Source organism: Dreissena polymorpha, chromosome 9, assembly GCF_020536995.1.
Source record: "Dreissena polymorpha isolate Duluth1 chromosome 9, UMN_Dpol_1.0, whole genome shotgun sequence".
Classification (NCBI taxonomy): Eukaryota; Metazoa; Mollusca; class Bivalvia; order Myida; family Dreissenidae; genus Dreissena; species Dreissena polymorpha.
In genome coordinates this window covers 91,272,886-91,288,872 of record NC_068363.1, presented here as the reverse complement: position 1 = coordinate 91,288,872, position 15,987 = coordinate 91,272,886, and the positions used below count along the sequence as shown (strand labels likewise).

At 37.7% G+C, this 15,987-nt stretch overlaps 1 protein-coding gene across 1 annotated transcript in view; it reads left to right on the top strand.

Moving 5' to 3' along the window:
- LOC127846257 (vacuolar protein sorting-associated protein 53 homolog) overlaps window positions 1–15,987 on the top strand; it is a 35,096-nt gene that overhangs the window by 906 nt on the left and 18,203 nt on the right. Inside the window, exons 2-8 of the mRNA XM_052377426.1 lie at window positions 41–134; window positions 3,695–3,937; window positions 5,362–5,598; window positions 7,674–7,752; window positions 8,180–8,328; window positions 9,484–9,553; window positions 14,453–14,538. Of these exons, the coding sequence (XP_052233386.1) occupies window positions 41–134; window positions 3,695–3,937; window positions 5,362–5,598; window positions 7,674–7,752; window positions 8,180–8,328; window positions 9,484–9,553; window positions 14,453–14,538 (958 nt within the window). The remainder of the gene's footprint in view (window positions 1–40; window positions 135–3,694; window positions 3,938–5,361; window positions 5,599–7,673; window positions 7,753–8,179; window positions 8,329–9,483; window positions 9,554–14,452; window positions 14,539–15,987) is intronic.

Here is a 15,987-nt window from a genome sequence, read left to right as displayed (position 1 = left end):
CAAGGTTAACAGAGTTACATGATACATAATCACCCTTCAGACAGCGACACCAAAGCTGTTGCCTCACCGTTTATAGGCATCATCTCAAAGTGTTTTGAGGCCCACCTGGACGTCTATATAGAATCACAGGACAGGTAGGGACATCTATATAGAATCACAGGACAGGTAGGGACATCTATATAGAATCACAGGACAGGTAGGGACATCTATATAGAATCACAGGACAGGTAGGGACATCTATATAGAATCACAGGACAGGTAGGGACATCTATATAGAATCACAGGACAGGTAGGGACATCTATATAGAATCACAGGACAGATAGGGACATCTATATAGAATCACAGGACAGGTAGGGACATCTATATAGAATCACAGGACAGGTAGGGACATCTATATAGAATCACAGGACAGGTAGTGGGGAGTTCAATTGATCTTTTTTCTGCGAAAAACTGGGCTTAATGCACATTTGCAAAGTGTTGTCTCAGATTATAACTTCGAAGTATACTGAGATAGTTAGTTACATATCAGCTTTTATTTATATATATATTGCACATAACTACATTTGTAGGATTGCAGATAGCTCAGTGGGAAATTGTTACGGACATGTCATTGACATAAATAAAAAGCCCTTTACATGTTTAATAAATGATCATCTAATTGGTCTTATTGTAACTGAAATGATGATTGATTGTAAAAATGGGCCTTAATGCATTTGCTTTAAGTGTTGATCCCGGAGTAGCCTGTGCGGCCCACACAGGTATCAGGGACGACCACTATCCCAATAAACTGGATTTCTGCTTAGAAATAAAAGTGGAAAAGTGTGTCCTGATTAGCTGTTGTGGGACTGTGCAGGCTTATCTGGAATGACACTTTTACGCACATGCCGCACTAACTTCCGTTTTTTTAGCTCATCTATTTTTTTTTTAATTATGAGCTATGTCATCACCTTGGCGTCGGCGTTCCGGTTAAGTTTTTGCGTTAGGTCCACTTTTCTCATAAAGTATCAATGCTATTGCATTCAAACTGGTACACTTACTTACTATCATGAGGGGACTGGGCAGGCAAAGTTAGATAACTCTGGCTTGCATTTTGACAGAATTATGTGCCCCTTTTTTATACTTAGAAAATTGAAAATTTTGGTTAAGTTTGTGTTAGGTCCATTTTATTCCTTAAGTATCAAAGCTATTGCTTTCATACTTTCAACACTTACTAACTATCATAAGGGGACTGTGCAGGCAAAGTTATGTAACTCTGACTGGCATTTTGACAGAATTATTTGCCCTTATACTTGAAAATTTGGTCAAGTTTTGTGTTTTGGTCCACTTTACCCCTAAAGTATCATAGATATTGCTTTCATACTTGGAACACTCCGCAAACTATCATAAGGGGACAGTAAAGGACAAGTTGCATAACTCTGGTTGTCATTTTAGGGGAATTATGGCCCTTTTTAGACTTAGTAACTTTGAATATATGGTTACATTTTGTGTTTAGATCCCCTTTACTTCTAAAGTATCAAGGCTATTGCTTTTAAATTTCAAATACTTTCTTGCTATCATGAGGGTACTGTTACCTGCAAGTTGAATTTTACCTTGACCTTTGAATGACCTTGACTCTCAAGGTCAAATTATTAAATTTTGCTAACATTGCCATAACTTCTATATTTATGATTAGATTCGATTGATACTTTGACAAAACAACTCTCTACCTGACATACCACAATAGACTCCCACCCCAAACCATCCCCCATGCCCCCCCCTCAATCCCCCCCATTATTTATTATTTTTATTAAAGAATATCTAATAAATGACCACCTCACCCTCATACTATACCCCCCCCCCCCAACTCCCCACCCCAAACAAAAATTTGTATGCCCCCGGTAGGGTGGCACATAGCAGTTGAACTGTCCGTCAGTATGTCAGTATGTCTGTCCGAAAAAAACTTTGACATTGGCCATAACTTTTTCACTTTTGAAGATAGCAACTTGATATTTGGCATGCATGTGTATCTCATGGAGCTGCACATATTGAGTGGTGAAAGGTCAAGGTCATCCTTCAAGGTCAAATGTCAAATTTATGGTGTCTGTCTGTCCGAAAACTTTAACATTGGCAATCACTTTTTCAATATTGAAGATAGCAACTTGATATTTGGCATGCATGTGTATCTCATGGAGCTGAAAATTTTGAGTGGTGAAAGGTGAAGGTGAAGGTCATCCTTCAAGGTCAAATGTCAAATATATGTCGTCTGTCCGTCCGAAAACTTTAACATTTGCCATAACTTTTTTAATATTGAAGATATCAACTTGATATTTGGCATGCATGTGTATCTCATGAAGCTGCACATTATGAGTGGTGGAATTCAAGGTCAAGGTCATCCTTCAAGGTAAAAAAATAAAAATCAAAGCGGCGTTCTCATGAAGCTGCACATTTTGAGTGTTGGAAGTTTTAGGTCAAGGTCATCCTTCAAGGTCAAGGTCATCATTCAAGGTCAAAAGTCAAAAAAATTAATCAAAGCGGCGTTATCATGAAGCTGCACATTTTGAGTGGTGGAAAATAAAAGTCAAGGTCATCCTTCAAGTTAAAAAAAACAAACATTTCAAAGGGGCGTTCTCATGAAGCTGCACATTTTGAGTGGTGGAAGTTCAAGGTCAACGTCTTTCTTCAGGGTCAAGGTCATCCGTCAAGGTCAAAGGTAAAGAAAAATAATTTCAAATCAGCGTTATCATGAAGCTACACATTTTTAGTAGTGAAAGTTCAAGGTCAAGGTCATCCTTCAAGGTCAAGGTCATCCTTCAAAATCAAAGGTCAAAATAAAATATTTTTAAGCGGCGTTATGAAGATGCACATTTTGAGTGGTGGAAGTTTAAGGTCAAGGTCATCCTTCAAGGTAAAATTTTTTTAAATAAAATTTCAAAGCCGCGTTCTCATGAAGCTGCACATTTTGAGTGGTGGAAGTTCAAGGTCAAGGTCATCCTTCAAGGTCAAGGTTATTTTTCTAGGTCAAAGGTTAAAAAAAAGAAAAAATCAAAGCAGCGTTCTCATAAAGCTGCACATTTTGAGTGGTGGAAGTTCAAGGTCAAGGTCATTCTTCAAGGTCAAGGTCATCCTTCGAGGTCAAATGTAAAAATAATAATTTCAAAGCGGCGTTGTCATGAAGCTGCTCATTTTGAGTGGTGGAAGTACAAGGTCAAGGTCATTTTTCAAGGTCAAGGTCATCCTTCAAGGTCATAGGTCAAGAAAATAATATTTCAAAGTGGCGTTCTCATAAAGCTGCACATTTTGAGTGGTTGAAGTTCTAGGTCAAGGTCATCCTTCAAGGTCAAAGGTAAATTTTTTTTTCTGACAAACACATCTCTTGTTTTTTTCAAACATGGTTAAAAAACACAAATATTTATTTTTATTATTTTATTTTTGAAATACCGTCCAACCATCCCACACAAGAATCCCCTCAACCAAAAGTATTTTTGTTTGCATTTTTTTTGCATTTTTGGAAGATAATGTAATAAATGACCACAACCCCACACTATATACCCCTCTCCACTTCACCCCACCCTCCTTTGTGATTGAAATTGAGATAGGTCCCTACACCTTTAAAAAGAAAAATAGATGAGTGGTCTGCACCCGCAAGGCGGTGCTCTTGTTTTAGAATGCAGCGATAAAAAAACCTGTAAATTCCAGTGTTGTTTTGCCCTCTAGAAACCTAGCCGATCTGTTGACGAGATTCCTTGAGGATTTCCGCCAGTATGGCACGCCGAGGATCGAGTCAGAGGAGGGCAGCAACGTGTTGCCTAGCAGTGCCGACCTGTTTGTTTGCTACAAGAAGTGCGTCGTCCAGTGCTCACAGCTCTCCACAGGGCAGCCCATGGTTGACCTTACGAGAACATTCCAGAAATATCTCAAAGAGTACTCCGTCCGCATCTTGCTCAATAATCTGCCCAAGTATGTCTGTCATTTGTGGTAAAATGTGTTGATGTTGCTTTGAACCAGTGCTTTCCACATTAATTTTTGCAGACGCTCATGGTCGCTTAGGGTTTAATTAGGGAGGGCTGCCCCTTACAGATGTTTTTATGCCCCCGGTAGGGTGGCATATAGCAGTTGAACTGTCCGTCAGTGTGTCCGTCCGTCCGAGAAAAAACTTTAACATTGGCCATAACTTTTTCACTATTGAAGAAATGTCATCTAAGTAACTGGCCAAGATTACACCCGGTATCCATCAACAGTCATCTAAGTAACTGGCCAAGATTACACCCGGTATCCATCAACAGTCATCTAAGTAACTGGCCAAGATTACACCCGGTATCCATCAACAGTCATCTAAGTAACTGGCCAAGATTACACCCGGTATCCATCAACAGTCATCTAAGTAACTGGCCAAGATTACACCCGGTATCCATCAACAGTCATCTAAGTAACTGGCCAAGATTACACCCGGTATCCATCAACAGTCATCTAAGTGACTGGCCAAGATTTTATCATGGAGGTGTTCACCATAGGGACAGATGTTGGTGGAAGTTTAGACAAAGCAAACACACTGCCACAAAATCTGACAATTATGGCAATTATGTCACGCTTCATCAGCATAATTTACTGCAGGTATTGACTGCCTACGAGTGTTGTAGCTCATTAAAAGCGTGCGCCATCATGGTTCAATATTTATTTTCCAAAACAACGAGGCTGTTCCTTAATACGGATAATACATGTATCTGCTCTAAAAGATATCCAAGTCGTTATGATTTTAAGAATGGCTAGTTTTAGTAACTTAACAAATACACTGCTCAGAAAGTGCCATGGAGAGGGACAGTTAAATGGCCTGTGGAACGCACTGGAACCCATATATAAACATGTCATCTCCCAGAGCCTTTCTCTTGGAAAACGGGGTATAATGCATGTGTGTTTAGTGTCGTCTAAGAATAGAAAATGTAGTCCCCAGAAGCTTATTAGGGACGACTTTTTACGCCTAAACTGGAGTTTTGCTAAAAATACACTTAAGATTATAAATGCCAAAAAAGTGAAAAGTGTTGTCCCTGATTAGCATGTGCAGACTGCATCAAGTCCGCATGACCAAGAACGCCCCTCTCCCATGTGATCTCAAAAAACTACTTGAAGCAGCACTCTGTCCGCATCCTACTGAATAATAGGCTTGTCTGGGAAAACTGGGTTTCATGCATTTGCATGGGCTAATCAGGGACAACACTGCTTTCATAAAAAAATTGTATAAAGGAGGTCACTTCAGTGTAGACTGAAAGTGGCGACTGTGTTTAGCCTGTTCAAACTGCGTAGTCTTATCTGGGATGGCTCTTTACGCACATGCATTAAGCTCACTTTATCCCATAACAACACTCATTTCATCTTCCACCTTTCAGGATGTCAAGCCAGAGCAGCAACATCACATCAGCCTCAGGCCTCATCCAGTCGATCCTGAAGGAAGGGGAGGTAAGCAAGCTGACAGAGGAAGAGCAGTGTCGAGCCTGCGCGATCCTGTGCACCGCTGAGTACTGCATGGAGACTACACACCAGCTGGAGGAGAAACTAAGGGAGAAAGTAGACGGGGAGCTGGTGGCCAAGATTGACCTGAATGCTGAGCAGGATCTCTTTCATAAGTATGGGCATCCTTGAAAGAATTTAGAGAAATGTTTATGGGTGTAATAGCTTGGAAAAGTGTTGATACAGGATTACCCAATACCATTTGTCTTCAGTGTTATTATTAACCAGGTTTTCCGAAGGCAAAAACTGGTTATTAGATTGGCATTGTCGGCGGGCGGGCGGGACAAGCTTGTCCCGGCCATAACTTTGTTGTTCATTGTGAGATTTTAAAATTATTTGGCGCATTTGTTCACCATCATTAGACAGTGTATCGCGCGAACGAATTACGTCGATATCTCCAAGGTCAAGGTCACACTTTGAGTTCAAAGGTAAAAAATGGCCATAAATGAGCTTGTCCGGGCCATAACTATGTCATTCATTGTGAGATTTTAAAATCATTTGGCACATTTGTTAACTATCATTGGACGGTGTGTCGCACGAAAGAATAAAGTCAATATCTCCAAGGTCAAGGTCGTCACGACTAAAAATAGATTTATTTTGAAACAAAGGGGGCTAATTATAAACAATCAGTTCAGTTTGAGTTGTCTTCCTTTATTAGACTTTTTTTTCACATTGAAGACCTGGTTTTGTGACAGTTTTGTCCCTTGTTTCTGTTGGATAAGTGATCAATACAATCACAGAGTTATAATAACAATGTTTTCTCGTCTTTCTCTCTCTTATTTGGATGTAAAATCCAACTGTATACTTTTCCTTTTTTATTCATTTGATATCCATCTGTAAACAACTTTCTGTAAGTGTGACATCCAACTAAACTATCTTTCAGTGTTATATTCAAATGTATTATCTTTCTGTGTAGTATCCAACTGTGTTCTCTCTTCTTTCAAAGTGATATGCAGCTGTATTTTCATATTTTCAGTTTAATATCCATCTTTATTATATACCTGTTTAATGCTTTTAACAAAATACAGGTTGTATAAATCGTTGAAATAAAAAATCCTGTATTACGCTACTCGCTGTTTCCAATTCCGTATTACCATACTAGCCGGACTACTTCGACCCATTTAATGACGTCACATTACACGCACCGAAAATAGAAATATTTTATATTACGAAATATATTACGTAGTGCATCGTGTGACGTCATTTCTGTGACAAAACACAATAGTTTTATCTAAACTCTGTAAGGACATGTCGGACGTGGTGTTTTTTAACAGTAAACTGTGTGTTAAAAATGTATTTTGGAGTGTGTGTTTATCATGCATGAATGAATATTTCGATAGGAATACAATAAAATAGTGTGGTTTAAACTAAGTTTCGATAAAGACATGGAAGATAGAAGTGGAAGTGCGTATCGTTTAAACGTTTTTGTTATAAACATCGGATTAAAGTTGTCAACTTAATTGTTATAAAAATTGGATTAACGATGGCATTAAGGTAAGCGTGTCGGAAACCTGTGTTTTCCCGGTTCGAATGTTTACACGTTAATTTACATAAACTGTATTCATACGCGTCTTAAATAAACTATGGCGTACCGTTTTAGTCATTGTTTTGTCAGTTTTGTTTAAGTAAAAAATACATTTGTTAACTGTTTTCGTTAGTTGTTGTATATAATAAAAGGAATATTACGCTTGTCAATTGTTCCAAGTGTTTGTATCACTCTCGTGTCTTGTGCTATTTCGCATCACACTCGAGGCTCCGTCTCTCGTGTGATACGTCATCACACAAGCCACTCGAGTGATACAAACTCTTGGAACAATTGGCTAGTGTAATATTCCGTATGTATAGTCTTTTTTATCAATATGATACCCAACTTAAATATTCTTATTTTCATTTTGATATCCCCCGATTTTCCCTTCTTTGTGTGTGGTATTGAATTGTATTCACTCTTCCCAAGTGTATTCTCTTCTTTTAGTGTGATATCCAACTGTTTTCTTGTGCTTTGTGTTATATCTATTTCATGCTTTTATTAGTGTGATATCCAACTGCATTCTCCTTTCTATCAGTGACATCCAACTGTATTCAGTGTGATATCCAAAAGTGTTCTAATTTTTCCTATCAGTGTGATATCCAGCTGTATTCTCATCCTTTCTTTCAGTGTGATATACAGCTGTATTCTCATCCTTTCTTTCAGTGTGATATCCAACTGTATAAACATCTTGGTCCAAGATTTGGAGACTTCCTGCGAGCCTGCCCTGGCAGCAATGAGCAAGGTACAGAGTGGAATTGTGAAAAGATTGTGTTTGTAACTGTAAAAATTAAGAGTATTTGATGTTCACTTGTCATCATTCTAAAATTCATTTTTGTATCCCTATTTCTTCTAGTGGGGCTTTAAACTTACAAAGAATGAAAGTTTTCATAGAAGCAAAGTCATTTATCTTGTTGCTTAATTATTATTTCATGGAAATAAATAAATGTATCAGTGGTATGATTTAAGATCAACCTCAGGAGAGGAAAATGCCCCCCCCCCCACACACACACTTCATTTCTATATAGATTTAGCAAAGACATTTTTGGAAAATACGTTTGACATTGAAAAGGATGAAATCAGATGAAAGGAGGTGAAATTATATCCCTGACTATAAGCTGAACAATAATCAGTTTAATGCGCGTCACTACTGTATGTGTTTGTTTGGTAAGATGTCCTGGTCGTCAGTAGAGGCGGTGGGGGACCAGAGTGGCTATGTGACCGCCATCACGGGGCACCTGAAGACTGCTCTGCCCCTCATCAGGGACAACCTGTCATCTTCACGCAAATACTTCACACAGTTCTGTATCAAGTTTGCCAAGTAAGTCTAGCTTGTAACTTCATACAGTTCTGTATCAAGTTTGCCAAGTGAGTCTAGCTTGTTACTTCACACAGTTCTGTATCAAGTTTGCAAATTGAGTCTAGCTTGTTACTTCACACAGTTCTGATCAAGTTTGTCAAGTAAGTCTAGCTTGTAACTTCATACAGTTCTGTATCAAGTTTGCCAAGTGAGTCTAGCTTGTTACTTCACACAGTTCTGTTTCAAGTTTGCCAAGTGAGTCTAGCTTGTTGCTTCACACAGTTCTGTATCAAGTTTGCAAATAAGTCTAGCTTGTTAGTTCACACAGTTCTGTATCAAGTTTGCCAAGTGAGTCTAGATTGTTACTTCACACAGTTCTGTATTACGTTTACCAAGTTAGTCTATCTTGTTACTTCACACAGTTCTGTATCAAGTTTGCCAAGTGAGTCTAGCTTGTTACTTCACACAGTTCTGTATTACTTTTGCCAAGTAAGTCTAGCTTGTTACTTCACACAGTTCTGTATAGATGTTGGCCAAGTGAGTCTTGCTTGTTACTTCATTCACACAGTTCTGTATCAAGTTTGCCAAGTTAGTCTAGCTTGTTACTTCACAAAGTTGTGTATCAAGTTTGCCAAGTAAGTCTAGCTTGTTACTTCAGACAGTTCTGTATCAAGTTTGCAAAAAAAGTATGTTGTGCTTGTTACTTAACCATTTACCATTCACATACTCACTGTGACCTGTTTGTAGTCCCTTAGAAAAATTAAATTAGATTTAAGACCTTTCTTACAGGATTCATGTTTGTAAGCTTTCTTTTTCAACCCTAAAATACTGATGAGAAGCAAACAGCATAAAATTTGAACAGGCTGTTCTGGTTTTATGCTGGTTGCATATAGCCATTTTCATGTTTGCATCTTAGCTGGAAAGGGTTAACACAGTTCTGTATAAAGTTCGCTAAGAACATGTTTTTCAACACATGATCACTGCTCAACAAGGTAAACCTTTAAATCTTATTTATGAGTGTATTGCAAATAGATAATGGAGAAAATAACTATAAACATAAAAAAGTATGCAAAAAACATAAACAAAGCGATGTTCATTTGTAACATTTTGAGTTCACAATTTGTGCAGGTTAATTTGTTATTTGATATTAGCAAGTTGTTATATATCTTTTTTCAGTGTCTTCATTCCTAAATTTATTGGCAGCCTGCACAAATGCAAATCTGTTACTCCAGTCGCAGCCGAACAGGTAAATTTATATGTACAATATACATCCACCTGGCAAAAATTACCTTTTAATGCTGCACTTTAAAAACAAAAAATGCTAAAGAATATTTAGCTCACCTTATCACAGGACTCTTATTGTGAGTTATTGTTAGCATTTTTAGCTCGACCATTATATATGAAATATATATAGTGGAGCTATCCTACTCACCCCGGCGTTAGCGTTCCCGTTAGCGTGCAAATGTTAAAGTTTGCGTACCACCCCGAATATTTTCAATGTCCCTTGACATATTGCTTTCATATTTTGCATACTTATTTACCAACATGATCCCAACCTATAAACAAGAGCAGAATACTGTATCAAGCATTTTGTAAGAATTATGGCCCTTTTTTCACTTAGAATATGCATATTATTGATAAATCTATGTTAAAGTTTGCGTACCACCTCAAATATTTTCAATGTCCCTTGACATATTGCTTTCATATTTTGCATACTTCTTTACCAACATGACCCCAACCTATAAACAAGAGCAGACAACTGTATCAAGCATTTTGTAAGAATTATGGCCCTTTTTAGCTCGACTATTATATATGAAATATATATAGTGGAGCTATCCTACTCACACCGGCGTTGGCGTTGGCTTTAGCATTGGCGTGCAAATGTTAAAGTTTGCGTACAACCCCAAATATTTTCAATGTCCCTTGACATGTTGCTTTCATATTTTGCATACTTGTTTACCAACATGACCCCAACCTATAAACAAGAGCAGACAACTCTATCAAGCATTTTGTAATAATTATGGCCCATTTTCCACTTTAAAAATGCAGCAAATGTTAAAGTTTGCGTACTACCCCCAAATATTTCCTATGTCCCTTGACATATTGCTTTCATATTTTGCATACTTGTTTTGACAGAATTATTGCCCCTTTTACACTAAGAATATGCATTTTATTGATAATTCTATGTTAAAGTTTGTGTACTACCCCATACTTCTTTACCAATATCACCACAATCTATAAACAAGAGCAGACTATATCAAGCATTTTGACAGAATTATGGCCCCTTTTATACTTAGATAATGGAACATTTTGCTTAAATTGCCATAACTTCTTTATTTATGATCAGATTTCATTAATACTTTGACAAAACAACACTTACCTGAATACCACAATGGATTCCACCCAAACAATACCCCACGCCCCCCCCCCCCCCCCCCAAGATTCCCTGCCCCTCCCCCCCCACCCCACCCACCCCCAATTTTTTATTTTTTCCTTTTTTCATTTTTGAAAGACCGTCTTATAAATTATTGCATATGAACAATTTCCCCATGATGGCTTACGTTATACTGTCAAGCACTCGAATAGTCGAGCGCGCTGTCCTCTGACAGCTCTTGTTATGCCCCCGGTAGGAGGGCCTATAGTGATCAGACTGTCCGTCCGTCTGTCCGTCTTTCCGTCACACTTTGCGTTTAGGTTTCGAAAAATGCTCATAACTACTGTGTCCCTTGAGATATAACCTTCATATTTGGTATGCATGTGTATATGGTAAAGGCCTTTCCATACGCACACAAATTTTGACCCCTGTGACCTTGACCTTGAACTAAGGGTCTGCGTTTAGGTTTTGAAATCTGCGTTTAGGTTTCGAAAAAAGCTCATAACTTCTATCAAGCGTTTATAGGGGGCATAAGTCATCCTATGGTGACAGCTCTTGTTTCACTTAGAATATGCATATTATTGATAAATCTATGTTAAAGTTTGCGCACCACCTCAAATATTTTCAATGTCCCTTGACATATTGCTTTCATATTTTGCAAACTTCTTTACCAACATGACCCCAATCTATAAACAAGAGCAGACAACTGTATCAAGCATTTTGTAAGAATTATGGCCCTTTTTACATTTACAATATGCATATTACTTTAGTTACATTGCCATAACTTCTTTATTTATGACCAGATTTTATTAATACTATGACAAAACAACACTTACCTGAATACCACAATGGATTCCACCCAAACAATACCCCACGCCCCAACCCAGAATCCCTGCCCCCCTTAAAAAATTTTATTTTTTGCTTTTTTTATTTTTGAAAGATCATCTAATAAATGACCACACCCCACATTATACCATACATTCCATAATTTTTTAGGACCAAAGCGGGACATTCCATAAAAAAAAAATTGTCGGGACATTTGACCCAAAAGCAGGACACCTAAAACGATTTATCATTCCACCTTTACTGTAGTCAGTATAGTACTAACAAATACTCTTGATACTTTTATTTAAGACATTAAACATCTGATATGAAGCATGGAATCTAAAACATAACAATAACAGTTTTATAAAATAAGACAATAGCAAACAACGAGGATAATATTCATCTTTTTAGAGTACAAAATCTAGAACATTACGACAACAATACTCATAATATTACTTTCAATGGCAAACATTAACGCAGGGGAGGCTATCCAGTACACTGAAAGTACGGGTTACAGTAAACTATCTACCGAACAGTTACATCAGTTACACACGGAATGCGCGGCTGTACACATTACAGAGGTAGGTTTTTGGTGGAAGCAAACCGTCTTTGTGTTCATTTTAACTCTCAACAACGCCTCAACCGTTTTTACACCAACAAAAACAAAATGACAAAAGAAGTCTATGGTTGCTTTACTCGAATTATTTTTCTCTAATGTTAATAATCATATTTTGTTTTCTTCTTATATACACAGATTAAACTGAATTGTGAATTGTCAGGCGCTGTATTGGGGTAGTGTCAAACTGTCATGAATAACAACACGTTGTTTTTATTACAATAACATAAGACAAGATGGGTACCACTTTTACTGTTTGTTGCGATGTTTTTTTTTAAGCATGTATCCATGCGCAGTTTGTTACTTGTCAATTGTCGCGGCTTTATTGGAGTAGGGTCAAACTGTCATGCATAGCACCTCGTGGTTTTTAGCTTAATTGGAGTAGGGTCAAACTGTCATGCATAGCACCTCGTTGTTTTTATTACAATTACACCCAATTACACTAGACAGGATGGGTATCACTTATTGGACTGTTTGTTGCGATTTTGGTATATTGCACATTCGGATTATCCCGCTATTTATGAACTAAACATTGAATGTAAAAGACTCATTAATGACGTAGAGTTAATTTTACAAAACAATTGTTTTGTAAACCGTTTCAAACAAATACAAAATTAAACACATTTTCAACATTTATTTCATTATAATACAACTATCGATAGCAATAAGCGACCACTATCTTGAAGACCACCATGGTGTAAATGCCTGATGAAATCAATAATTAGCCGATAAATCGCTGATAAGGTGTCATAAACAACACTGGTACACACGATAAGTAGAATCGGACTGTTAAATGGGGGCAATAAAGGGATTAGCGGGGGTAAGTGTTAGCGAAACAGAGCTTGAATAGCGAATTTTATTGGAAACCTATAGACCTTACATCGTTTTTTACGAATGTCGGGACAAATCGTCTCATATCGGGACGTTGGGACAAAGGACCCAAAAGCGGGACTGTCCCGCCGAGATCGGGACGTATGGCATGTATGATTATACCCCTCTCTCAATCCCCCCTCCCCCCCCCAAGGGGGTGCTGTCAAGCACTCGAATAGTCGAGCGCGCTGTCCTCTGACAGCTCTTGTTTTGTCTGTTGTAAAATTTTCTTTGTTAACAAGTGTGATGCCACAGTTTTATGAAGGCCACTATTTTTATGCCCCCGGTAAGGTGGCATACAGCAGTTGAACTGTCCGTCAGTCAGTATGTCAGTGTGTATGTCAGTCTGTTCGTACATCCGGAAAAAAACTTTAACGTGGGCCATAACTTTTGCATTATTGAAGATAGAAACTTGATATTTTGCATGCATGTGTATCACATGAAGCTGCACATTTTTGAGTGGTGGAAGTTCAAGGTCAAGGTCATCCTTCAAGGTCAAAGGTAAAAAAAAAATCAAAGCGGTGTTCTCATGAAGCTGCACATTTTGAGTGGTGGAAGTTCAAGGTCAAGGTCATCCTTCAAGGTTAAAGGTAAAAAAAAAAAATCATTTCAAAGCGGTGCAATAGGGGGCATTGTGTTTCTGACGAACACATCTCTTGTTGGCTCTATCTCTATGATTTGGCCCATTGATAAATGACCAGGGGTCAAAACTGGACTTTGCAGTGTAATATGCAATTTGGATAAATAATAAAATACAGAAATATACACTCAGGTTAGCGTTCATAGGACCATCTTGTTTGCTTGTTTTTTCAACAGATTTGTTTGAGAACAATGCTGCATTCACACATTTATTTCCATTTTGATGCATTGATACTTTTTGTTAAGTGTTTATTAAACACTTAGTTAAAGTGTGTATTTGTTCATTGAAATTTAAATGAAGTTTCAATATTAAACACTTAGTTAAAGTGTGTATTTGTTCATTGAAATTTAAATGAAGTTTCAAATCAATCATTTAAAAAAAATGTGTTAAGATTATTTTTTGATATTTTAATTGATTGTCACAATCTAATCGCCTTAAATTGTTCACTCCTACAATAAGATGATGATCATGTTTGTGATAGATTTTACCTGTGCTCTGGAAAAAACTGGGCTAAATGCATATGCCATAAGTGTCATCTCAGATTAGCCTGTGCAGTGTGCACAGGCTAATCAGATTATCAGGGACAACACTTTCCACCAAGACTGGATTTTTTTTAGAAGATACTTGGTGCAAATTTAAAATTTCACAACAGCAGAGTCTTTCCCTGATAAACTTGTGGGGACTTTAAAGTCTAATGTGGAATGCCACTATGCATAAGCAGTCTAATCTGGAATGCCACTAAGCATAAGCATTGAGCCCCATTTTGCCAGAGTGTGGTTCATATATAGTATAATAATGATAAATAGTTGACTGTTTACAGTTGCTATTGGACACACATTCCCTGAAGACCATTCTTCTAGATCTGCCATCTTTAGGGTCCAGCATATCTAGGAAGGCTCCAGCTAGGTAGCTATTTATACCATATGGTAAAGTTTATGAGACTTGCTCTCCGAAAACAGGGCTTAAAGCATGTGTGTACAGTGTAGGCCCAGATTAGCGTGTGCAGTTGGCTCCACTTCAATGATTTAAGTTTGTTTCAAGTAAGTCTCTTCAAAACAACTTATTTATTCAGTCTAGGCGGTAAATGATGTCCCGATAGCCTGTGTGGACCGCACAGTCTAATCTGTGACAACACTTGATGTACATGAATAAGCCCCATTTTCGTAGAGCGCTCCTCATATGTTGTGTTACTATAGTTTGAACAAATGAGAAACTCATCTGCCTCATAAATATGAGTCATCATCATTCTCTACAATTGAAAATTACATTTTTAGCTCATCTATTTTTTGAAAAAAAATTATGAGCTATTGTCATCACCATGGCGTCGGCGTTGGCGTCGGCGTCCGGTTAAGTTTTGTGTTTAGGTCCACTTTTCTCAGAAAGTATCAATGCATTCAATGCATTCAAACTTGGTACACTTACTTACTATCATGAGGGGAATGGGCAGGCAAAGTTAGATAACTCTGGCGTGCATTTTTACAGAATTATGTGCCCTTTTTATACTTAGAAAATTGAAAATTTTGGTTAAGTTTTGTGTTTAGGTCCATTTTATTCCTTAAGTATCAAAGCTATTGCTTTCATACTTGCAACACTTACTAACTATCAATAAGGGGACTGTGCAGGCAAAGTTATGTAACTCTGACTGGCATTTGGACGGAATTATGGGCCCTTTATACTTAGAAAATTGAAAATTTGGTTAAGTTTTGTGTTTTGGTCCACTTTACCCCTAAAGTATCATAGATATTGCTTTCATACTTGGAACACTCGCAAACTATCATAAGGGTACAGTACAGACAAGTTGCATAACTCTGGTTGTCATTTTTACGGAATTATGGCCCTTTTTTGACTTAGTAACTTTGAATATATGGTTAAATTTTGTGTTTCGATCCACTTTACTTCTAAAGTATCAAGGCTATTGCTTTCAAACTTCAAATACTTTCATGCTATCATGAGGTTACTGTACCTGGCAAGTTGAATTTTACCTTGACCTTTGAATGACCATGACTCTCAAGGTCAAATTATTAAATTTTGCTAAAATTGCCATTACTTCTTTATTTATTATAAGATTTGATTGATACTTTGACAAAACTACTCTTACCTGACATACCACAATAGACTCCACCCAAACCATCCCCCATCCCCCCCCGTATCCCCCCTCAACCCCCCCACCCCCCAAAAAAAATTTTTTTTTGCATTTTTTGGCAATTTTTCCCCGCATTTTTGGAAGATAATGTAATAAATGTCCACACCCCCACACTATACACACATATTCACTCCACCCCTCCCTCCTTTGTGATTGAAATTGAGAGTCCCGTCAGCTTTAAAAAGAAAATAGATGAGCGGTCTGCACCCTCA